Source organism: Cricetulus griseus, chromosome 2 (assembly GCF_003668045.3).
Source record: "Cricetulus griseus strain 17A/GY chromosome 2, alternate assembly CriGri-PICRH-1.0, whole genome shotgun sequence".
NCBI lineage: Eukaryota > Metazoa > Chordata > Mammalia > Rodentia > Cricetidae > Cricetulus > Cricetulus griseus.
In genome coordinates this window covers 247,175,297-247,200,098 of record NC_048595.1, presented here as the reverse complement: position 1 = coordinate 247,200,098, position 24,802 = coordinate 247,175,297, and the positions used below count along the sequence as shown (strand labels likewise).

At 37.8% G+C, this 24,802-nt stretch overlaps 1 protein-coding gene across 2 annotated transcripts in view; it reads right to left on the bottom strand.

Moving 5' to 3' along the window:
- LOC100763249 (receptor-type tyrosine-protein phosphatase kappa) overlaps positions 1–24,802 on the bottom strand; it is a 530,034-nt gene that overhangs the window by 208,656 nt on the left and 296,576 nt on the right. For both annotated transcript variants that reach the window (XM_027402864.2, XM_027402866.2), the window contains exon 7: positions 1,441–1,734. In XM_027402864.2, the coding sequence (XP_027258665.1) occupies positions 1,441–1,734 (294 nt within the window). The remainder of the gene's footprint in view (positions 1–1,440; positions 1,735–24,802) is intronic.

Here is a 24,802-nt window from a genome sequence, read left to right as displayed (position 1 = left end):
GTTAAACATGCCCACAAGTTTAATACACTCAAAACAGGTGTTAATCATTAATACAAACTTAACTGCAATAAAAATATTTATCGATTGCTGTGCTCTAAATCAGAATTCTTGGTGAATTGCCCAATAAAGTTGTAAATAATAAGCAGATGTTCAAGAAGATATTTATAAGTACTTAATATTCTTATAGCTTCCCATGGTGCAGTTTTCCATTTTCAGAAATTCCCATTTAAGTGTCCTAGGTGTGTGTGTGTGTGTGTGTGTGAGTGTGTGTGTGTGTGTGTGTGTGTGTGTGTGTGTGAGAGAGAGAGAGAGAGAGAGAGAGAGAAAGAGAGAGAGAGAGAGAGAGAGAGATAGAGAGAGAGTTTATGTTCACCTAATGCTTCATTGACATAAAAATGCCCCCTGAAACTAAAAATTATAATTTGGAAAATAAATATTAAAGTAAAAGTGGACTCAAATAAGAGGTGGTCAAATGTTTAATCTTTGCATAGCTAAGAATTTTCTCCAATATAGTACAGCAAAGACCATATTACATTGTAACTTTCTTGTATTTTGAGGGTATGGTTTTCGGTACACATTTTCAGGCAGAGTCGAAGAAAACCCTCTGCACTCTCTAGGAAATGTTGAACTGCTGAGCTAATCTCCCACACAGGAAAGTTATCTCATTGAGGTACCCTGTACAGTCATTTTTCATTTGTTTCTATTTTTATCTGTGTGTGCATATAGAGGCTGGAGGTTGACACAGGGCACTTTTCTCTATTGTTTCCACTTATTTCTTTGAGGCAGTCTCTCACTCTGCTAAGAACTCACAGTCTGCCTAGAGCCAGTGAAGTCTGTGGATTGGCCTGTCTTCAAATCCCAGAGGAGCAATAACACTTGTCACACTCAGGTTTTCTGTGGGTGCTGGGACCCGAACTGCTTTCATGTTTGATGGGCAGGCACTATACCAAATGAGTTCTCTCTCTCTATAGTCCTAGAGTCTAGTTTCTTATCTCTATTGTATGACCTCAACACTGAAGATAAAATCATTGAGGAAGATCATTTCTACATGGTAAAAAGGTTTACAGTATTTACTTGAGGTGAAAATGTTTTAGAACTACCAGAGATATTTTGCACAGAAAACAGAAAGCTCATCAAAGGCATTTTGTGAGAAAACACTCGGGCTTCATCAAATAGTAGGGGAGTTTCAAATGAGCACTCCAACTGCTCTTAAATCAGGCATATTATTACATAAGCAAGGTGATAAATAACCAAACTCAGTGGAACTCTTAGAAGGGTGTGCCCTGGGGGCCAGGATTTCAACAATCATAATTAATACTACATGTAAATGAAATTGTCAAACAAAAAATTCAATGAAAATATAGTACATCTAAATCATGCAACAAGTTATCAAAACCTTTAATTGCATATGTGTGTTAATTATGGTTGTTAGAGCCTTACCTGCACACTTTGTTCTGGTGATCAGTGGAGGTCCTGGGAGCCCAGTGCCCCCTTCACCAGGCCTTGTGAGCAAAACACGGATCTCGTATTCTGTATCTGGGTCTAAATGCCACAACTTGTATGTTGGAGCATTGACAGCATGGGTTTCTGTCCAAGATCCTGAGGTCATTCGATACTCCACTTCTTTCAGGATAATGGGGCCATCGCCAATGATGGAGTTTGCATTTAGTTGGATCAGCAAGTAAGTAGGTCCAACGCCAAGCAGCTGGGGAGGAGCAATTGGTCTTGGAGGTTCTAGAAAAGACAGGTATGTGCATACTTTAGTTAGATGTGAATCTAAACTCTAAAACAGAGACATATTAAAAATAACATATATTCTAAGTAAAGATGTTCCATATACTATCCATATGTGACCAAGAAGGCAGTGATGCAGCAACAGTGTTTTAAAGAGCCATTGGTTTTATGAACGCTTTTGTTCAATTTAGCAGAATATTCTTCTTCTTCAAAACATGCATTTCCAGGGGAGAAAGTAGCAGTAAGCAGGGATCTAAAGAAAAGCACTGGAGAGGATCAGGTCTCATCAGACTCGGAGGGAGGTGGGCTCTAATATTTCCTGCCCATTATTTATTTTTGCTTCTGCTCTTACTTTACTTCTTGCAGCTTCAAAGTTGCAGCAGATGAGCTAACCAGGAGGCTCAGTAAGCTAGGAGGGAAGCTGGTGTCATACACCGACCTCACATAGTAGGAAATTGAAATTTACTCCGAGAAGAAATCCCCCATTGTTATATATCACTGACCCGTGCAGTAGCATGAGATAGGCAATATGTCACTTATTAAGCTCAAATGTCAAAGGGACACTGCAATTTAATTTTGGTTGGCTTACGATATTTTGCTTGACAGAAACTTTGGAAAATATTATTTCAACATCTGAACTTACAGCATGATGAATAATGTATTAGAGTAGGTTTTCCCTAATGGCAATGCTGGTGAAAGACTGGGCTGTCTCTGGGGGAGTCCACAGAGCTTGCTCTGTCTGCCCGCCTTCCCACTGAAATACAGAGCATTGGCGTCTCCTTAGTAGACTGTCATCAGCTGGTGTTTCCCTTCGACTTCTGGACCATTCTCACACTTCTCAGGGAGTTGAAAGGTTTTAAAAGAAAGTACTAATGTTAATAAGGTGATAATTGTCCCAAAATTGATTTAAGAATTAATGCTGCAGTGTCACAGGAAATCATAGGGAGGACAGCTATTACCATTACCACACAGTGCTCCAAGTTGGAGCGGCCTGAAAAAAGGTGCAAGTCAAGACTACACAGACAATAACCTTTGAACTTTTAATGACAATATGTTATGTGGGGTAGGGACTCCAAAGAAAGGGTCTCAGGAGCCAAGGCAAGTTTAAATGAATCAAGAATTTTCAGGAAGGGCCCAACATTTGGGTTTTATTTATGATTTTCAAAAGGTTACTAACTTAAAAATCCTCTGAATCAAAATTCCCACAAAACTAGGTCAAGGCTATCTGGCCTGGATCTCTAGATAGACTAAAGTTTTGAGACTACAACTTCAAAGTTTATGAGACTAAAAACACATAGCATATTTACCAACTACTAATGACAAGGCTCTGTACAATGGGTATTCACATAATGTGGAGGAGACATTTGTATTTTTAAATGGGAGTTGAATATAAGAGAAACAGTTTACAGAAGACATGAGGAATGTTTCCCTATTGGAAATAACTATGAATCTAAGTAGTCTCCTCTTGCATGGGCCATTACAGAAATAGCTTCCAGACTGGCTGTCAAAGAATAATGTAATCTGTGATTTACCATCCTCGTGTGTAAAGTGAGAACAGCCCTACTCCTGTGTGTTATATGTGTCATAGACATCCAGCACTATGTCTACAGAAAGAAGTTCCTAATACCTGCTCTCCAAACTCTCCACATACATGTCTCTTCTAATGGTTTGGAAAAAAAATTACCAGAATGGCTGCCATTTTGTCCTTAGTGAACAATGTATGGCCTGTTCCACAAATGAACTTCAGAAATGAAGTTCATCTCAAAAGGAAACACTTGAACCATACCAACATTTTAGAGTTCTCATTCATCCGATAAAATAGGATGGATGCTGATTTTCATCCCAACAAAACGTACCAATTGTTAGCCTCACAACTTGAAGCTCAGCGCTTACAAAACTTTAATAGATGGGAAGACAGAAAGGGAATGCAATCTCTGCATGCTAAGCTGAAATGGAATCAAGAGAAGAACATCCTAGGAAATGCCAATGTCTCTCAAGCATTCTAATTATTGATAGAATGGCCTGCTTCACTGCCTGCATGCCTGTTTTCATTCCGATGGCTCATCTACTGACCAATTTCTGTTACGGTAGGAAACCAAGTTAAATTTACAGCTCACAGAGACTCTCCCACCAAGCAACAATGTCTCATCATTTCAATGCTCACCAGTGACCCATGAGGTGTGATACTTAACAAAGAGGAAAAAATATAGATTATAAATTGCAAACCTTACTTCAACTGCCAATGTATAGATATTGTAATGCCTAGCCTCATGTGTGTGCCTGTCCACATTCACCAGAGAAAACAAACAATGCAAGTGGAAAGAAGATAGAACAAGAGGTAAAGGGCTGAGGGATAGGGGCAAAGCCAGCATAAACCAACCAGTATTAGAAACAAACATAGGCTTTCTTTCATTTGTGTTTGAAACAATAACATACAAAACTGAAATCTGGAGCCAGGAGGCCAACTTTCAAAAATAAAATTCATCGAAGCAATGACAAGATCAACTTGAGTGCATGATTTAACTTTGCACAGAATCTTTTCACAACTATCACGGAGAGTCTAAGAAACTAAATTTCCTAAAAGTATCATGAGCAAGCTGTCTGTGTGATGCTATTTGCTTTATTTTAGATTTTTGTTTGACGGCCTGATGCCCCCCCCCTCAAAAAAAAAAAAACCTTAAATTCAGTGATTGATATTGAATCTAGTGGCATGTATAAGGGAAGACATGAGTTTGATGTATTGTGTGCCTGGCCTGAGGAATGGCAACATTCCTGATTAGTTTGATGCCATTGTTATGGTCAGACTAAACTAAAACAGTCAGTAATCAAAGCCAGAGCTCAAGCTGGAACTGTCACAAAATGCAAAGAAGGTAAGAAGTATACACACTGGTTAGCAGCACAATTATAAGTGAAACTCACATTAAGGAGACTAATATCCCACTACATATTAAACTTTTGATGTTGGCGGTAAAAAGAAAACTTATATTAGCATATGTATTTTGTTTTTAGACCCCAGAGAACAAGGAGATTTATTTATAAAATCTCTATTCATTTCAATAAATTATGCATGAATTTTAATCAGTTAGCAAATGAACAAGTAATTGTTTTGCAGCAATGCTAATATTCTTCATAACTTAATATGCTACTAGACCCAGAGGTGTGGTGCAAATAAATCCCAAATGTACACTAGGTATCAAGTGATGCATGCAATCCTCAAAATACAAGATAAACTTTGCCAACGCTCCCAATTAACTTTCCATTAATGACTTACATTCATTATTCTGCAGCCAAACTATGATGAGAAAATCCCAATTATATATTCAGCCTCCTTTACTTGTTTAATATTTGAAATAATGTTTAAATGTGTGAAATCAAGTAAGCCACTATGGAAGGATGGTCGCCACTCAATTATTCCTATTACAATGGTTTTTAAAAATATATGTCAGTTATCAAAATCCAGCCAATCAATAAAATGCAAAATTGGAAAAAAAGAAGCCAGAAAGCCAGAAAATGTCAGTAACAAAGTAAATGCCAAGGCAAAAGATACTTCCATGTATGTCCATCTTTGTAATAAGATAAATTAATGCTATCAGCTTCCCCATTGTTTTATTTCTTTGTCAAGGAGATAGCATCAAAAGGAGCCCTAGGTTAGTATCTCCACTGTAAAAGCTGTTGCTGCATCACAACAGTGGCCTCTGTCCACTGTGACAAACCCTGACAAACTCAATGTATTCAATAAAACTCAGCCTCTAACAGTTCTTGAAACCAGAAAATTGAAATTAGTATGAGAGGACAGGTGAGAAACATGGTATCAGGAAGTTTACTACCTCACATAGAGTCTAGATAAAACTTGGTTACATGTTTGTTCCACCTCTGGGAGCTGCTGGAGGTATGGACCTTCAGCACATTCCTGCAGTGGCTGCAGTGTTATGTGGGTTCCTCGTTCATTTCTGTTCTACACAAAGTCAAATAACCCTCTATTGTCCGCTAGTATAGACAATTGGGTTTTCCTTGGGAGCCATGTGAAAGATGCCAGGCCACATGACCATTTCAAATTCCTTAATATAACCATGTATACAAAACTGCTTTACCACTGGCAGACCCATACCTATGTAAAATAGTAAATTTAGAAGGCATTTTTCAGTTGACTACAGACACAGAAAGTGGTTTCCTCCCTCCTGGGAGATGGTTCGTTTCTCCTACTCCAAGTGGCTAAGAAGGTTGGAAACTGAAGTATTTTACCTGAGAAAATTTTATAGCTATGTTGGGAGTAGTGGAAAGTATAGAAAGTTACTTAAACTACACCAGTATATTATTTTACCTAGTTAATTTCTTTCAATGGAAACAAAATCAGAGCAGATGACTTTTTTCATTTAAAGATAGATTTATTTATTTATTTATTATTTATCTAGTTAGTTAGTTAGTTAGTTAGTTAGTTAGTTAGTTATTATGTGTGCAGTGTTCTACATGTATCCCTGCAGGCCAGAAGAGGGCACTGATCTCATTACAGATGGTTATGAGCCATCATGTGGTTGCTGGGAGTTGAACTCAGGACTTGTGGAAGACAAGGTAGCGTTCTTAACCACTAAGCCATCTCTCTATCCCCAAGGTTTCTTTGTATACTCCTGGCTGTCCTGAAATTAGCTCTGTAGACCAGGCTGGCCTGAAACTCATAGAGATCTGCCTGCCTCTGCCTCCCAAGTTCTGGGATAAAAGGCCTGTGCCACCACCACCAGATAAGAGGAGACAGTTACTACAGGACTTTTGCTACCATTACCCTTTGCCATATGTAAACTCCCATAAAATTCAACATAAGAATATTTTACATAGAGACAGCCTTTTTAAAAAAATTTCCTAACAGTTGATGAAATGAAACGTTCACTTGAAAGTCAATTCCATTTTCTTGATTCATTATTCCTTTCTGAAATGTTAATCCAGTTCTGATTTTTGCTAAATGATAGATTCACTATGTTTATGTTTGCTACTGTACCTCTCTATGGGCTACTGAATGTTTAATCAAGGGGAACACACATTAGAGAAACTTACAGATGGAAGAAAGGTATCTTAGTACCACACGTATTAGCTCATCTGGGAGCTCCCTATAGTACATTTAAATAATTTGTAATGAGCTCAAGAGGCCAGCAACCCCATGGCACTGGGGTGTCTCCAGTTCTTAAATGAAAATCATGACTATGAAACAGATGACTTTGCACCCCCTGAGAAACAGAAACCAGGTCATTCATAATTAGAATCATGCTCTTTGTGCATTAAGTATCATGCATGTGACAATAGGATATGTTACAATGGATGTAAAGAGTATGATGTAAGCACTAGAAAAATTGAGGCTCACTTAGCAAGGCTTTCACATTCCCGTTTTCTGATCTTAACCTGGGCATACTGACAGACTAGATAGCGTTGCCTCATGTTATCTCATAATGCTTTTCACTATTTTTTTTGACACTTGACTTCCCAAAGCCCATAATTTCCTTTGGCAATCAGAAACTTCTCTATTTAGTTTTCTGTCCACTGCCTTGTAATATTTACTAATATGAATGATATTGCCAGCAAGGTTCATATATTTCCTTTCACAAAACTTATCACATTTATGTATGTGAATTCTTAATCTTAAGCTAAACAATTTTTATATTAAGACCTTGTTTAAGCTTCATCAGTGTAACTGACATATACACTCTCATATTATATCACTCAACTAACTCATATGCTTGACTCACAAGGACAATGAAGGGCCAGAAAGACCCAGAGCCTGAGTGGGCCAAACCTGAATCCTCCATGCCATCAACCACGTCACTCAAGGAGAACTGACACAACTGCTGTTGTCCCCATGAAAGTAGAGAGCTATTCTGAGCTATGGGCAGTGTGTGGCTTCTCTGGCACTCAGGTTTTGCCCGTTAATAGCTTCTCAGAGCCATGAAGCACACGGACATGACTTCTAGCAATAAGCAATGACACTGCTGCTTGCGCTGACCTGAATCCCATCACTTCCCCACTCTCCGAAGAGCAGTAGCTTACAATTTCAATAGTGCAAGGTTAACCATTTACGAAAACAGGCAAGTTCAGTGCCAAGGAGACAGAGGAATGAGCATCCATGTATGTCAGGCAAGTGAACAGATGACATTTTCTAGAAAATAACCTTTCAACATACATGAAGAAGGGAAAATGAAAACAAAAGAATTTCATTCACATCTAGAACTTCATTACAAGGGGGTTTAGAATCTTTTCTGGAAAAACACTGGAACACCAACCACAGTCAATGATGGTGAGTCTATTCAACAGTATTGCATTATGACTGAAGAATGAAAGTATGAAAAAACCTTCCTATTCTTGCTAGTTTTATGGCAACTTGACACAAGCTAGAGTCCCCTGAAAGGAGGGAACCTCGATTGAGAAAATGCCTCCACAGGACCCAGCTGTAGAGCATTTTCTTAATTAGCGATCGGTGCTGGAAGTCCCATTCCATTGTGGGTGGTGCCATCCCAGGACTGGTGGTCCTGGGGTCTATAAGAAAGCAGGCTAAGCAAGTCAGGAGGAACAAGCCAGTAAGTAGTGCTCCTCTGTGACCTCTGCATCAGCTCCTGCCTCCAGGTTCCTGCTTGCTTGAGTTCTTGTCCTGACTTTCTCCAGTGATGAACAGTAATATGGAAATGAAACAAGGAAACCCTTCCGGCCTCAGCTCAGTTTTGATCATGGTATTTCATCACAGCAATAATAACTCTAATATTTCAGCATGCTTAACTAGCATGCATGAAGCCCTGAATTAATCCCCAGTATCACAAAAATCTAGGCATGGCGGCGTGGTGTGCATTTAAACCCAAAACTTGGGACAAGGAGGCAAGAGGACAAGGGGTTCAAAGTTAAACTTAGCTAAATGCTGAGAATTTGAGGCAAGAGCAGACTATCACAAAAGCTTTCTCATGCATATACACACTCACCTGCACACTGAAGGAAAATGGTGAGGAAAGGGTAGAGAGAAGTTACTAGTTTGCTTTTTGAAATATGAACTATGTTTCACCTAAGAGGAAAAACTAACTGGCATCATTGGGTGATGGAGATTTTCAGGCAGCTAAGAGCAGTGACTGGGTTCAGTGAAACCCGCACGGGTTAGCTTTCCCTTTCATTTCTGTAATGCAATTAATAATTGTAATAAGTCTACAAAATTTGCTCTTCCTTGAATTGGCAGCACTGCTTGCACTCAGCAAACCCTTTAATATCATTGTTACCAGTGACCAGCCAGCTAGCCAAGCCAGAAGAAGAAACCTCCATGTCACCACAAGAAGAAAAATTATCTGCACACACTTTATCTGTTCCACAAAGAATATGCACACGGGACTTCAGTGTTGAAGTCTCCATGAAGACGTGGGGATTTCTGTTTTATTAAGCTTGTTTTCTCAGGCAGAAATTAAGCTCACAGAAAGTAAGATTTACTACTTCCCACTTTGAACCATATAGCTGGCCAATTGCTCTGACACTGATACACAGCACCTACAAAATGCTACTATTTAATTAAAGGAGTTAGCTGACTGGAACAAAAGAACACTTTCTAAGCAAATGCTTAGTGACCAAGTGGCAACCCATGATTTATCCAGCTTGTAAAAAAAAAAAAAGAAAGAAAGAAGAAAAAAGAAAAGCCACAACTACAGACCTAACAATAATTCCTTTTTATCTCTAAGTCAAGCTGATCAACTAAAATGTTTTTTAAACACCATTTTCACGGAAAAATTTTCTGTGGTATAATCATTAATGTGAATATAGACAATGTATCAGTACAGCTACAATTAATACTAATTATTTGTGTTTATCGGTGTGTACTAATTCTTATATATGTGATAGTTATTGATTAATACTATAATATAATATGTATTAATATAAAGATACATATTATGATATGTATACATTATAATATGAAATTATTATATATGTAATATATAATACCACATGATTGGCACACACAATGTGATTAAGGTTAGAAGGAAATTCTTAGGCTATATTTCCACTTTCCATATTAAGAAGTATCTCTCGCCAGGCGTTGGTGGCGCACGCCTTTAATCCCAGCACTCGGGAGGCAGAGGCAGGCAGATCTCTGTGAGTTCGAGGCCAGCCTGATCTCCAGCGAGAGTGCCAGGATAGGCTCCAAAGCTGCACAGAGAAACCCTGTCTCGAAAAACCAAAAAAAAAAAAAAAAAAAAAAAAAAAAAAAAAGGATCTCTCCATCTCAATTCACAGTGTGATGTGTATTCAGACTCTGAAGGATCGGGTATTTCATCTCTATGCTGTTGTGGCTCTCTACTGCAGCCTGAAGTGTTAAAATAAGAAGAATCACTTCGGTAATGAAACTGCCAATTTTGCATACTGAATTTTATGTTCTATGCATTACCATGGCATTTTAGTTACTGTGATTTGAAAACATTGCTGCAATCACTTTAATACCTCCTTGAAATAAAAAGGCACAGAGTAGACCTGTCAGCAAAACCTAGAAGCAAGGTTCGTATCTAGGGTATAGATAAAAATGAGTGAATCTTTGACACAAATTAATTACACTGTGGTGTAAATGTGAATTTGTATCTCATTTTGTCCCTAAACTACCTTTTTCCTGTTTACAATCTATGCAATGAATTGGTTCAGATGTTTGAATTATTATTAATAATTTAACAGTTTTAGTAAATATTTTTCAATGTTATAATCCACATGGCAAATAATGACAGACATTATAATAAAATTATAGATGCTTCTGAATGAGTCATACGGTAATAAATACAGAAGACTTCTCTTATTGTGGTTCAACTCCTTGTTTAGCTTTATCAGAGCTCAAACTGCTCACAGCATTTCAAGCAAGGAACATCCAGCTGGTTCCAGGAATAACAATCAACTTGGTAGTAAAAGTAGAAAAGCCATCAACTCTACACTTAGTTCCCTGTAAGTCTAGAGACATAAAAAGGTCACCAGATCACAGTCTCATCAGTCACCTTTATGAGGAAGAAGAAGAAAATATATGGTGAGAGAATGAAGGGGAACTGTGGCTTTGGATACTGCAATAAATGGCCCAGTAGCATATTCAATATACCTAGGTCACACAATACAGGCATTCACTCATTTCTCCACTGGGGCAAAAGACACGGAGCACAACAGTGTTGTTTATATTCATTTTATAGTAATAAATATTAAAACCACAATGGCTGAATTCACTAAATTTGTTTTACTCTTTACAATAATATTGTGATCTCTCTACTGTATTATATACACACATTTATACCCACAGGTACATGTGGTGTGTGTGTGTGTGTGTGTGTGTGTGTGTGTGTGTGTGTGTAAAATCAAGAAAAATATTATTGCTGAGTAGTCTGAATATTCTACATGTAAAAAATATATTAAGAAATTCCATAAGTCAGAATCTCAAATTCATGGAGTTTTAATAAATTGCATGACAATTGTAACCAAGCACACTGTTTGCCAACTTTTCTGAGGTCTAAACACTCTATGATGTCAAATCACTGTAACAAAACAGATGTTAAGTATATGTCCATGATAAATACAGCACTTGTACTCATTCCAAATGTATTAAAAATGATGCATAAGTTATTCATGCTAACGGAGTCTTGCAAAGACAACTTCCACAGTCATGCTCCCAGTATAGTGACTCAGATTACCAGTGGAATCAGGAGACACCACTGATAATAGTAACCAAGAGCTCCATGTAGAATTCCAGGACCCACTTGCCCCAGTTAACTTAGATATGTGATCACTGGGCTGGAGAGATGACTTAGCCGTTAAAGGCTAGGCTCACAACCAAAATATAAGACATGTGATCATTACACTTTTATTTTTACACAACATAGGAGGGTTCAACATAGATTCTTTGTGAGGGAAGAGGGAACAGTTACATCCTTCTAGTGTGACAAATGGCAAGATTTGATATTTTTATGAAAAATAATCCTAATGACATAACAAAGCCAACTTAATAAGGCCATTACCTAAGAGAGACATGTAAACTATCTCCCTAAGACAACAGACTTCATAGAAATACTGGCAACTCTAGAGAAGTAAAAAAATTTAAGAGCATTTTCATTTCAAAAAGCCTTAATCAATTTGTTAGAAAAATTATATCGTGGGATAAATTATTGGGTTATGGAGTCTACCATATTTTGGAAAAACTTACATCACATTTACATTTCATTACATATAAATTCATTGCAAAGCATAAATGAACAAAAGCAACTGTAAAACGTTTTCTCCAGTTGAGAATCCATAACAACAATAAAATATGAATTTTGCATTTCATTGTTTTTTAAGTGTTCTGGATTAACATCAGGAGGCAACATTTCTAGTGAGAACTGAATACAGCTGCTAGGGTCACTAAATATCAAGGTAAGCTGTTCCTAATGACAGGTACTTAGGTGTTTGGAGTAATGATCAGAGACGAGATGACAGATTCCTATGCATTTGTACTTAAAAATTCTCAAGAGGAAGGAAAGGGTTTAACAGTAACCTGTAGAGTGTATAGATATGAAGGTGAGGACAACAGACGCTGTCACAAAATTTTAGCTCTGTGTGATCATAATATAATAACTGATCTATGTGGTGGATGTGGTGTGTTCAATATGTTGGGGCTGTGGCCATCGGCATAGCAATGTGAGGCTGTGACATCTAAGAGTCAGATGGCATCTACTAGAAATTTCTTTGGTCAAGGAGGACACTGTTCCTGGAAGGCACTATGTTGCATCTCCAGGAACTCTTGAGTTCTTTCACATATAAAACCAGAACACATACATACGCTCACATGTGCATATGCACGCGCACACAAGTGAGCACACACACACACACACACACACACACAGAGTCATCATCTCAGAGAATACATGCAGAGGTTCCTTACTTTTCTTTACAGGTACTTAGCTTCCAATAGGTCAATACAGTGATGGAAAACCCACCAACACCATCCTCCAATTTCCATGAAAATTTCTTTGAAAGCCAAAACCTATGTTCCCAATAGCCCGGATGCCATCAAAGTAAAATCACTAGACACAGTTGTATAATTAAATGGCATCAGGAGGTACACAGGAATAATTATACACTACTAGATAAAGTAACATTTTTTGTTGACATTTAAAGATGTTTAATCATGTGAAAAGCAACAAGATCAAGGACATTTTACACTAATGTGACAAGTCAGCCAGCCAAAGACCTTTTATTTTCAGTTCCTTCATAAGCCCCCGATGTCGGCATCATAACGGGATGTCGATGTTTAAAGGACTGAAATAGCACAAACAATGGGAAGTCCTATGATCCATAAAAGGAAAAAAACTCCAGTAAAAGAAAAGCTTTCTAGGATGCAGAATTAAAGCTGAAGGGTGAACTATTACTTCCCACCAGCCATTCCCGAGTAAGCCAAAAACTCAAGTCTGCTTTGACAAATATCATGGATTTAAAAATATGGGCTTGAAGCCTAGTGATGGTGGCACTCACCTTTAATCCCAGCATTCAAGAGGCAGAGGTTGGCAGATCTCTGTGAGTTCGAGGCCATCCTGGTCTAAAGAGCTAGTTGCAGGACAGCTATGGCTACACAGAGAAACCCTGTCTCAAAAACCAAACAAAACAAAACAAAAAACAAAAATGGGCTTGAAGTGGCTCCTAATCCAGAATAGTCATATTTACAAACAGTAGAGAAAGAAAGCCTAATGTTTATGTACAAGAGAAGCATAGCGTGTGTTTCCTTGGAATCTTTCTTTCTGCATTCTCCTACAATGATACTCATATTTAATGAAGGTCCAGAAGTTTCCACACTATAACTGAAGGACACCATTTCCCAATCCAAAGTCTAAGACTTTTCAATTTTTGAAACACACATCACTGTGTCTGTGTTTTGAGTTGGAGTGATGAGGATAATATTGGACATGTTAGGACAGCACACTCACAAACGAGTCATGGGAGAACACATGGAAGATTACCAGGGAGACCAATAGTGTGCTCAAAGGTACTAACTGGTGCCTGGAACTTTCTAGACCTCTCTCAAAAGTTACTTTGTTTTTCAAATATATATGATAACCACATTAAAGTAGTAAATCTCCTCATTTTATTTTCTTCTGAATAAAAAAAAAATCATGTCACTTTGGTGATAAAGACACCAGAAACCATAAATGTGATCTTAGGGTCCCAGTTAAGAGACTTTGGAATTCCAAAAAGTGTACTGGGGTGTGGGGAGAATGCTAGATTTTATGTTTATTCCATTATTAAAAACACATAAAAATGAAACAGTGGCATTCAGGAGAATCATCATTGGAGAGTGATAGCACCCCTCAAATTCACAGTTAGTCCTGCAATTAGGAAGCTGGGACTGATCCAACCCACTAAGTTCCAATGATCTCAATCCTGCCTCAAGTTGAGCCTTGATGGAAAGAGACTTCTGAGGCATCCCACAAAAGACCAGGCATCTCACCCTCTTACCACTGGACCCTAAGCCTGAGTATGCCACATTTACAATCACCTGAAAAAGATATCGCAGCCTAAGTGCCAGGAATGTGCACACAGAAGGTATCAGATGTTTCTGATCTGCAGAAGCCATAATCATTTTAAGATGTTCATTCTAAGATGTCTCAGCACAGGGCCTAAGTGTCAATGCTCACAACAAAAGCATCCCCCAGGGACGTCCAAGTTTCTGCCAAACAGAAACTGTGTCATTTTAATGTACATCCTTGGGTAGAGTGCAACATCAAGTCTGCCAAAGGGAAACACAATATGATAGTGGGAGTCTATAATTACAAACAAGAGAGTCTGAGATTTTGATATCAAATGACCACACCTTGTTGAGCACAATCAACATGGGAGCTTTTATTTTTAGAGATTTTTAGAGATTTTTAGGCTTTCTCTGTGTACCAGCCTTAGGTGTCCTGGTTGGAACTGGCGCTGTAGACCAGGCTGGCCTTGAACTCAGAGATGAGCCTGCTCTGGCTCCCAAGTGCTGAGATTAAAGGCATGCACCACTATCACCTGGCATAAAGAGGGAGCCATTTAACATTAATTGTAAATTAATTTTAAAACAAAATTAAGAATAACTTGATGGATATTCTTATCTATTAAGTAAATATGACTTCAGAAAGATAATGAGTTCATTTTTCCACCACCAGGGAAGTTCTAAAATAAAAGAATTCCATCAGGAGTAATAACCCTAGTTTATTTTCATAAACTGATTTTATGGTACTTTCTGCTTAGACTATAGCAGAGACCGTGCAGCTTCCAGGAATTTAGGCCAAGCGAGATTCTATCCATACACATGAGTCTACAAGAGCATACCCAAGTGTCATAGCTACAGGAGTGTGTGTTTGTGCTTCTGTTTGTTCATCAGGATCTGGGGGACAGGTATGGCAGTCACTATAGTCCCCGAATGCAAAAATGGTAGATCTTAGTTATAATGCTACTTAGGATGGCAATACAAAATTAAGAACAATGCCTAAATAACTTACAGTAAGTGTAGAGTTTATCAAGCAATATGATAAAAACTAGAGCAGCTGAATTGGGGAGTGGTAGAAAACAAAAAAGGTTCATTCACATTTATTGAATCTTGCTGTAAGCAGTGTTTTCTTAATTCCTCCACATGAATGTAGATAACTCTTGTAGAATTTTATTTAATCCTGATAAAAGTAAAGGGATAACTGTGCTAAGACCTAAGTCTGATTCAGGTTCCTTAAAGATGAAGAATATCAATTTTTTGTTATTGAAGTAGATAAACAACATACATAAAACATCTCTCATCACATATGGTACAGTGTAAATAAATTGTTAGTAAGTACCTTTTATGGGACCTTATACTCAACATTTCTGTTTTGTTAAATTTACTAGAGAAAAAAATACATGTACACTATATCAACATGTTATATCAACTAGTTACTGAAATGAACTAAATAGCTATATCTCAACTGCCAAAGAAACTGAAGACATTCAGAGGGGAAAAAAAAAAAAAAACACAATCAAGACCAGAAAGAAAAAGAGGGAGGAGGGAGGAGGGAGGGAGGAGGGAGGGAGGGAGGGAGGAGGGGGAGAGGGAGGGAGGGAGGGAGGCTACCCTGGCACATGTTCTGTTGATCAACAGGTCACTTCAATAGAAAAGCCAAACTTTCAGATAACATTTAACCTACCATGATTTATTAATTCAATCCCAAACAGATCTGCTTAAGTGAGAATAAATAAGGAAGAAAAACAGTTTACAAAAAAATGTTTTGGACGTTATTGAAGAAAAGCCAGGGGATGGCGTGGCGATGGTACTCACAGAATAAGACAGAGTAACAGAAAATACAACACACTACAATGTTGAAAATTTGTTGATCCAGAAATATATAAGAAACTGTGTGACTCTACTGGCTGTGTGTTTTATCTGTTCAGCTCAGAACAACCACAGTGCTAATATATGTTAATGTGTTATCACATTTAAAAGAACTAAATCTAATCAATGAATAAATCAATGGTGAGTTTTGAGGGAGAATGCATGTATGTGTATGTTTGCCTATCTGTACATGTATACATGTGGGTACATGAAGTCAGCACTGTTGCCTCCACCTTACTTTTTTGACACAGCATCTTTCCACTGAACCTGGAGCTTGGGCTCCCTTGAATGACCAGCAAGTTCTAAGCATCTTTCTGAATCTGTCTCCCTAGCATGGGGATAACAGGCAGGCATTGCCTACTATGTTCAGGTCTTACATGGGACTGAAGATCAGGTCCTCTTGCTTGGACTGAAAGCACTGAGCTACTTGCCCAAACCCAAGACCATTTTGATGTTCATGATAAAGCATGTTTTTGTTAGTTAAAGGAAATTAAAGACAGAAAGAAATTGGATAAAAAGCATGGTGATGTTTTAATTTAATCCTATTTAAATTTGACATGTAGATGTTTCTTTTTTTTCCTAAGAATCACAGTAAACACAATGTCAGCAATAGGCCACACTTCCATTGCTTATTGGTAAGGTGTGTGCTGATAATGATAGATTCATCAACACAATTTTAATGTATCCTTCCCTGATACAAAACCATCTGATCTAGGCACTGGTAACAGCAAAACACTCTACTTAAACTCTCAACATAAAAGCATCAGCATGAACTCTTTAGCCTCACTGAAATTAACAAGATACTTTTAAAACACATGGATTAAAAAAAAAAAAATCTACGACCAAGTCTCTAAGCACTGTAAGAGCAACTCCATGTAACACAAGGAGCTCAGAAGTACGAAAGGTCACTGATAGATTGCCCAGTGCATTTTTATGAGATAAATTCAATTATAATTGCTGCAACTATTCCAGCCACAATTTAGACATAGAATCCAATTATCCATTTCATTTTCATTTATACCTCACGGACTAGATCATTTATCATGTTTCATGATAATGATCAGAAGACACATGGAAAGCGATTTCTGTAGGTAACAAATTACCTACCATATTAGCATAGCTTACAAGTTCCTGTCAACATCTACTATGCATAAATATGAGGTAATTAAATTTACAATGTGCAGGAGTGTTTGATATGCTACTTGCTTCCTTCACAGCTGCCAAAAACCCGAGTTGTTAAATGCAGCCAACCTGTTTGGTTGCAAATCAGGAATCATTATGGCCCAGAACTCCAACAGGTACAGTCTGCTGGGCTCAAGTTGCTGAAATGTATCTTTCATCATTTGGCATTATTACTTCTTGCCACCAAACCATCCATCATGACTGCAGAGACGGTTTGGAATGATAGTCCTGGACCCTCACATTCCTGCTCCTTGAACTCTGTCTCATCCATCTTCTCCGTCTTTCCTGATTCACAGCTAAGTATCCTCTTATGGCTGCAAAACCAAGTGTGAACCAGTAATGCCTTTAACCTCTAGTGCCTCTCTAATAGTAATTGATTTCTCTTTATCAGGGAGCCACTGTTCAGAACAGACTACTCCTGGTTGCTGATGCTGAAAGATGATGTTTAAAAGGATTGATACACAGAATTCCAATAGCTATAAGGGAATGCACTTTCATACGTTAGGCTTTAGTGTACCCATAGTTTTTCTATGTGAATGTTTATTCACCAAACCTGAAAACAGATGCACAAATGCCAAAAATGTACCCCCTCCAATCTGTGTGTGTGTGTGTGTGTGTGTGTGTGTGTGTGTGTGTGTGTGTGTGTGTAAGAAATGCACTGTGGCAATCAGAAAATTATTTATCACTAGTTCAAATATGCTTGAAAATTTTAAAAATAACTTAATATTTTGAAATTGAAAATCCTGTTTGTCAGCAAGATAAACAAAGACAAATTTAAAGTGATATTCATCAATATAGGATGAACTGCCATATAAAACAAGCCCTCACCCATCCGTTCTTTCTCTCTTCACAGATTGCTAGAACCTTCGAAAATGATACCAGTAAAATAGTGGATGGTGTGCAATAAACTATCCTGGGTGAAAGTCTTTAATTCAGCTCCATCTGAATGTTGTTATAAAAGTTTAATAAATCAAAATGATCAAAATGTTCCCAGTGGCAGGTGGGGATTCAGTTTCCAATTCAAATTCTCTTTAATATATGGCTTCCCTGACACCTCGAATTTCTACCATCCATATTGAATTCCAAACACTCTGCTTTTCATCACTACCATGCATCAACCAGCCTGGTCATGGTAACTGCTTTTCAGCAATCTTGCACAAAACACAGAATGTCAAGCCTAGTGGAAGTTTTAACACAGCAAAATTATGACAGGTGGAAATTCTTTATCTGCCCATAGATAAATATTTTCAAACCACCTGCTGAACTAAATGACATTCTTCGGGGATACAGAAATGCTTTGGGCCAAAAAATCCTGGAAGGAAAATCTCACTACACATCCAGACCTTCCAAAACAACAACAACAAAAAACTGCTAGAAGAAAAAGACAAAATATTGTAATCAACAGCAATCAAATTCAGAAGAGCAAACAAAAAGGTGAACTCCTGGCAGAATTTGCCTCATTTCTGTGCAATAAAAAAGTTTTATATTTTTTTAAATCAGGGAAAAGATTTACTTAACACTTTTCCCTGTTTTTCTTTGACAAGGTATCACTATATAACCCTGGATAACGTGAGTCTCACGATATAGACCAGGCTGATTTTAAGCTCTTGATGATACAATCTGTCTACCCAGTGCTAGGATTCCAGGCATATGACAAAACAGCTAACCAACAGGCAACCTTTAATTCAGCCAGTTCATTTGAAATGTTAAGGAACACATGCTTAAATATTACTTACCTGTGTTTAGATATGGAGATGTTGGTGATTAATGTGTTCTAACTCTATCAGTGTCCTTTTATTTACAAAATTCCATTTAGGTAAATATATGTGCATTCACTACAAGGCTTTGCAATGTAAAATTTTCTAACAACATGAGTTAATTCAAAGAATTTTTTTCAGTAGTCACTGTGAATTCACTTTGTATGATTCTCATTCAATAACTCATAGTCTGTGCATAATTCATACACCCCCTATACTTTAAATCTGAATGTGTTCCTTGCATCTGAACTGGAAATTACAATAATAATCATTGTCTCCTCGCTCAAATAAGCCATTGTACAAGTCTTTTGAATTAATGTTCACAACACTAGATCTCAACTGGAATCTTAGGCTATAAATCTGGATCTCCTTTGACACTATACAATGTGATCAATATATCTGCCATAAGTCTGCAGTAGTGCCCCATTCTAACTAGGCCACTTCTCTCCCGATGACCTTTCAACATCTCAGGCTTTGAGGACTGTCAATGTGCTGAACTTAGTCCCTGAAAATCCACCATGCTCAAAAACATGGACCATCTTCGTCTTCATTTAAGATGCGCACACAGCACCTAACTGAAGCCTCTCAGAATTCCAAGACAAACAGCAAATATGTGTATTTTTTAGTTTTCACATGCTACCTCAGGAAGTTGTACAGCACACCATTGTATGTTCCTTCAGTGTCTTCCCTAGGAAACACCTTATTACCACCAATGTTTAATCTTCACCCACAATTAACATGTGTGTTCTACACCTTCTCTTCTTGGCAGGTCTTCTAGTTATTTTAGCTGTTAAACCCATCCGTGCACAGGAAGAACCTCATATCCTCATCTGTGGCAGCAAAGATTCAATTTATGACATTCTTTCGTTTCTGAGGGATGGAAATACAATACAGTAGAAGTAAAGAGACAGTGGGATATGCTGTGTAAATGAATGAGGACTGCGCATTCAGGCTATATTCGATAAATGTGGAAATTGATATTTAATACACATTATTTCGTGGTGCTGTGGTTTCAACAACACAAAGAACGTAAGACTTTGTTCTGAACAAATGTACCAAGAATAGTCATCATATAAAGATCTTTCCATAACTAAGCAACATTATAGGGAAAAGTATATAATTGATTCTATTTCAAATGAGATAATCATGACTGTTTGGATGATGGGTATATGAACAAATGATTACAAATTTGAATGAAATAAAATCATGAAAGAATAGTTATATTTGAGGGAGAAGGGGGATAAAAGAAAGAAGTAAAGTGGAAGGGCTAGGGAAAAGACTCTACCAATAACAGATTTGTGAGAAGGGCTGCTATGCCCCTGTTGATCAAGGATTATGAAGACAGGAAAGAATTTCCAGTTGTATTCAGGGAAAAAACATTTTGGCAGTTTTGCATGGCCAAGGACTGTGGCGATGATTTATTTTTAACCTAACAGGAAGAGAAGTCCCTTTAGGTTACCTGTATCTATCTGAAGATGACTGAAATTTCTGGGGGGACTAGTGGAGCAATTAGATATAAACTGTGGACACAGTTCCTTCCTAACAGACATAGAAGTAATTATTGTGGCATGTTTCCTCCTTTATTAGAATATAATCACAGATTCTGTCCTATTGTATCTAAATGTGGTGCCAAACCGTGCAACAGGGTAAGAAAACAACACAGTGTTTGCTTTTTCAGTTTAAGGCGCCGAAAGTAAAACTTGAAACACATAAGTGTTCTTCTTAATTATATCCCAAAGTTAAAAATAGTCCATCTCTATATCTCTCAAGAGAACACATTTACAGGCCATACTTTTTCTACAAAAGCAAACACCAGTGTGAAGGGACTGCTGCAAGGAAACAGGGTCCTGCAGATCTAAGTGTGGAAGGCAATTGTCACCTTGTCCTTTCATTTTCCCTTATAAGAGGCCCCAGTCTCAAATTCTAGTGTTTAATTAAAGGGCAAAGCTGTTCCTTTTTCTAGAACATCCTAACTCTGAAGTAAACAAAAGCCATGCTGTGGTCTAACAGAAATGTAAATGTTTATCTACATTAGTGGACTGTAGGCTTGCTTTCAATTGTTGCTCATCTAAGCATTCCCCAGAAAAGACAAAAAACTAGCTATGCTAACTCAGAAAGCAAATAGATTTCTATGATATTATGATACCCAAGCATGTTAGAATGGATGGATTTATCAAAATACACAAACACATGTCTGTGTGACTCTCGTGGTTAGGTTTTGTAAGAGTGCTGAATGTGTTTCCTCTGTGTTTGAAGTCTTACTAAAAGGTCACATGTACTAGGAAGTAGAATTCACATCACCCAGCTTTTATGAAGACACAAGCACTTAAGTGACAAACAAGTCAAACTAAAAACTAAATACAAAAGCCCACCCACGGTTAAGAGGCAAGGTGATTGACACTGACTCTCTCATGAAGGCAAAGTAGTGGAGAAAGTAAAAGAGACCCAAGTAGAACAATATGAAATGCAACAAGACTGCAACAGTTCAGTCACCATGTTAACCCACTAAATCTTCCAACACTATGAATTATCTTTATGCCACAAAGGCTGAATTCCATTTGTCAGCTATAGGAGTTCTGTCCAATTAACACATATAATACTCTCATAGTGTAACATAATTTAGCACATTCATGCTAAATACAATGACTACTCTAGTTGGGCTTTTCATTTTTTGTTTTGTTGGGGAATTTTTTTCTTATATAATTATAAATTTTTCCAAAATGTAAGTCAAAATCCCTTGTTAAGACAGTCATTCTACATGTTTCTATTGAATTAAATGATAAATGTCCCAAGGGTGAGGTGATGAGTGTTCCTTTTGGTGTTTTCCACTGCAGACTTGATAAGGGCTAGTAGTCTATTTGCCAATGAAATTGCAAAGAAAGGCAGAGAGATGGAAAGCTTAGCATAAACCAGCTTCCCTCTTTTCTTTTGGGATTGAGATCAGAGTAAGAAAAATAGTGAAGAGGAGAGAGGCTGTAAAGAACAAAGACACTGTTAGTTCAAGGAGTAGAAGTCCCCTGGTAGCCTTCAGTCCAAATTACACTCATGAAGAACTCCAAGAGCAGGGAGCTGAAGGGCTCCAGAGTAAAGACCTGCAAATCAAAGTTTTGCCTCAAAATCCACACAAATAATTATTTAGCATGTCAACTGTGCACTTCCTCCCTGATTCTTTGCAAGTCCTTAAGAAGAATGGCCACAAACAAACCCCCACAAAGATTCACTTGAAAGAGCACTGGCCACAGCTCCCAGCTGAACATTGTTTGCCAGTTCACACAAGTGAATCACTCTCAGAAAAAAAAAAAAAAAAAAAAAAAACGTGCAGGTGCCCTTTGGGAGAGGACTCATGCATGGTGCATTTTAATTTTTGAAATGAGCTTAGAGAAAGTAAATAAAATGACAATGATGACTCAGTCAAAACATCCGTTTCTAGTTCCACCATTTTGGAGAGTAGCTATCAGGAAAAACAGGCAATAGTGTTGGGAACAATGGTATACAGAAGCGGGCAAGATAGTTTAGGTTTTCTTAGGTTGTAATGAGGAGTCCATTTAAAGCCCAAATACCGTTCAACGAATGCAGATTTTGTTGCAATGTTTAATATTTTTCAATTTGGAAAAGCATTCCTCCAACTGACTATAAGAGCAACTCAAATTGGTGTCTGCTTTCTGGTTACAGAACAGGGCAGCATTGGAAATAAGGTGCTCTTTTGCTCATTTGGAATTTAGAGATGTACCAGGCATCTTGAACAATGAGACACATGAATCAGAAGTAGGTACTCAGGCTGAGAGGAGACTCTAAATGTTTCCTTTATTATCTTCAAGGGTACAGTAGAAAAAAAAAAACTATGAAACTGCTAAATCTCCTATAAAATTAGAAGAATTGGGATTAGAAGAATTGGGATTGGTATCTGTTGACTGTATGGCCTTTCCTCCCTTTCTATGGGCATTATAGAGAAGGGAAATTAATATGTGGTTTATCAATGTGCTCCACAACTTTCATCATAGTTCAGATTTTATAAAATGTAGATGTTTGAATTCCAACTTAAAAAAAAAGGCCCTTAAGGCTTCCTGCCCAGTTGACTAGTTTTCACAATATAAGTAAAGAAAAGAGATCTTCAAGTCACCATTAAGAAAAAAGATCTTTGTATGAATTCACAAGTTTGACAGCTGTGCTATGAAAACTGGTTAAAAATCAATATCCTGTGGCATTAAGCAGGCTGCTGACGGTCTGGAGCTAGAAATTCTATGGCCTTTAAACCACCAGCTAGCAGGAGTCTTAGTAAAGCATGTCATTCTTTCCACTGCCCAAATGCCTTTGCTGTTAATAGAAAAATGAAATATTTAAAGGTGATTTTTTTAACTAGTATGCACAGAGAGATGATAGAGCCGGAAAATGAATATTGGACAAAACAAGATTAGTTTTTCATTTTTTTGGGTGAAATAATCTTTTGAGCCCAACACAAAAGCAGCTCCTGCCCTTCACCTGAGAAGGCAAAGAGAGGCCCATGCCTGGAAGAAAGAAGTGCTTTGCCCATTTATCTCCACCTGCAGGAAGGAGAAGACTCCTCCCTCCTCTATCCTCATCCAGACTGGCTGCTCTCACTGCCACCAAACCATTGTGTGGTTAATTTTGAGAAAACCACTAAGTTTACGTTACTAAAGTAAATAAGCTGAGCTTAAAAATACAAATAACTATAGCAAAAATAGTCTTAACGTTTGCATCCAAATCCTGCATTAACATTGACATCTCTTCACCACAAGTAGAGAAGCAAGGCCATTGTCACAGCACAACCTGAATGAGCTCTGGTCTCCCTGGTGACATAAGGCCTACTGTTGCTTGGCTAGCACGACAGACCCTTCTCTAACACTGCCATATTCCAAACTCTGTACATTCTTGGAGTCCCATCATGCTCTCTCTTCTCTGGGAATGTTCCTTCAGTGACTACCTCTCTGAATGGAATGAAAAACCATGCCAAATCCACTGTTTATTCTCTCGAGGCCTGAGTACGAAAGTTCATACCTGCTCCATTGAATAATCTAGTTGGTTTCCAACATCCAGCTATGCTTCACACCCCCACTAAAATCCCCTTTCTTAATTTTTGTAAAGATTCATTTATCTTATTTTAGATGAATAATTGTTTTGTCTGCATGTATATCTATATATTACTTATGTGACTGATGCCCATAGAGGTCAGGAGAGGGTATCAGATCCCCTGAGACTACAGTAACAAATGATTTTAAGCTATCATGTAAATGCTGGGAAATGAACCTGGAGTCTCAGCAAGAGCAACAAGTGTTATTAGCCACTGTACCATCTTTCCAGCCCCCTAAAACAGTTGATTTTGTACTAACTATTAAAAAATTATTAACCTTAAAAAATTAGCATACAAAGGAACATCTTTTATCATGGCCTTTTCATTTTAATGCACCCTTTGTTTTTATGATATCTCACCCGCCCTGCTCTGACCCCAGCATGGGTTCAGAGAGCATCTAATCAGGCTGGTACCCTTGACTGGGAGGTTAGTTGACCTTGTGATATAATCCAAATCACTGACATTGGAGTAAAGAACCTAGGTCCTTAATGACTGCATCAAACAACCCAGAGAACTTCCTTAGCACCCTCTAGTCAAAAATGTCAATGAATGGCATCATATGACCTACACTTTGTATCAACAGCAATCACATAATATCAAACACCAATGATAAGTAAGTTGAATACAAACATTTAATAAGTGTGGTAAATGAGACTATTCGTGACTAAAGTTCACTAAGAATAGACAAATAGATAAACCTATTAATGAATA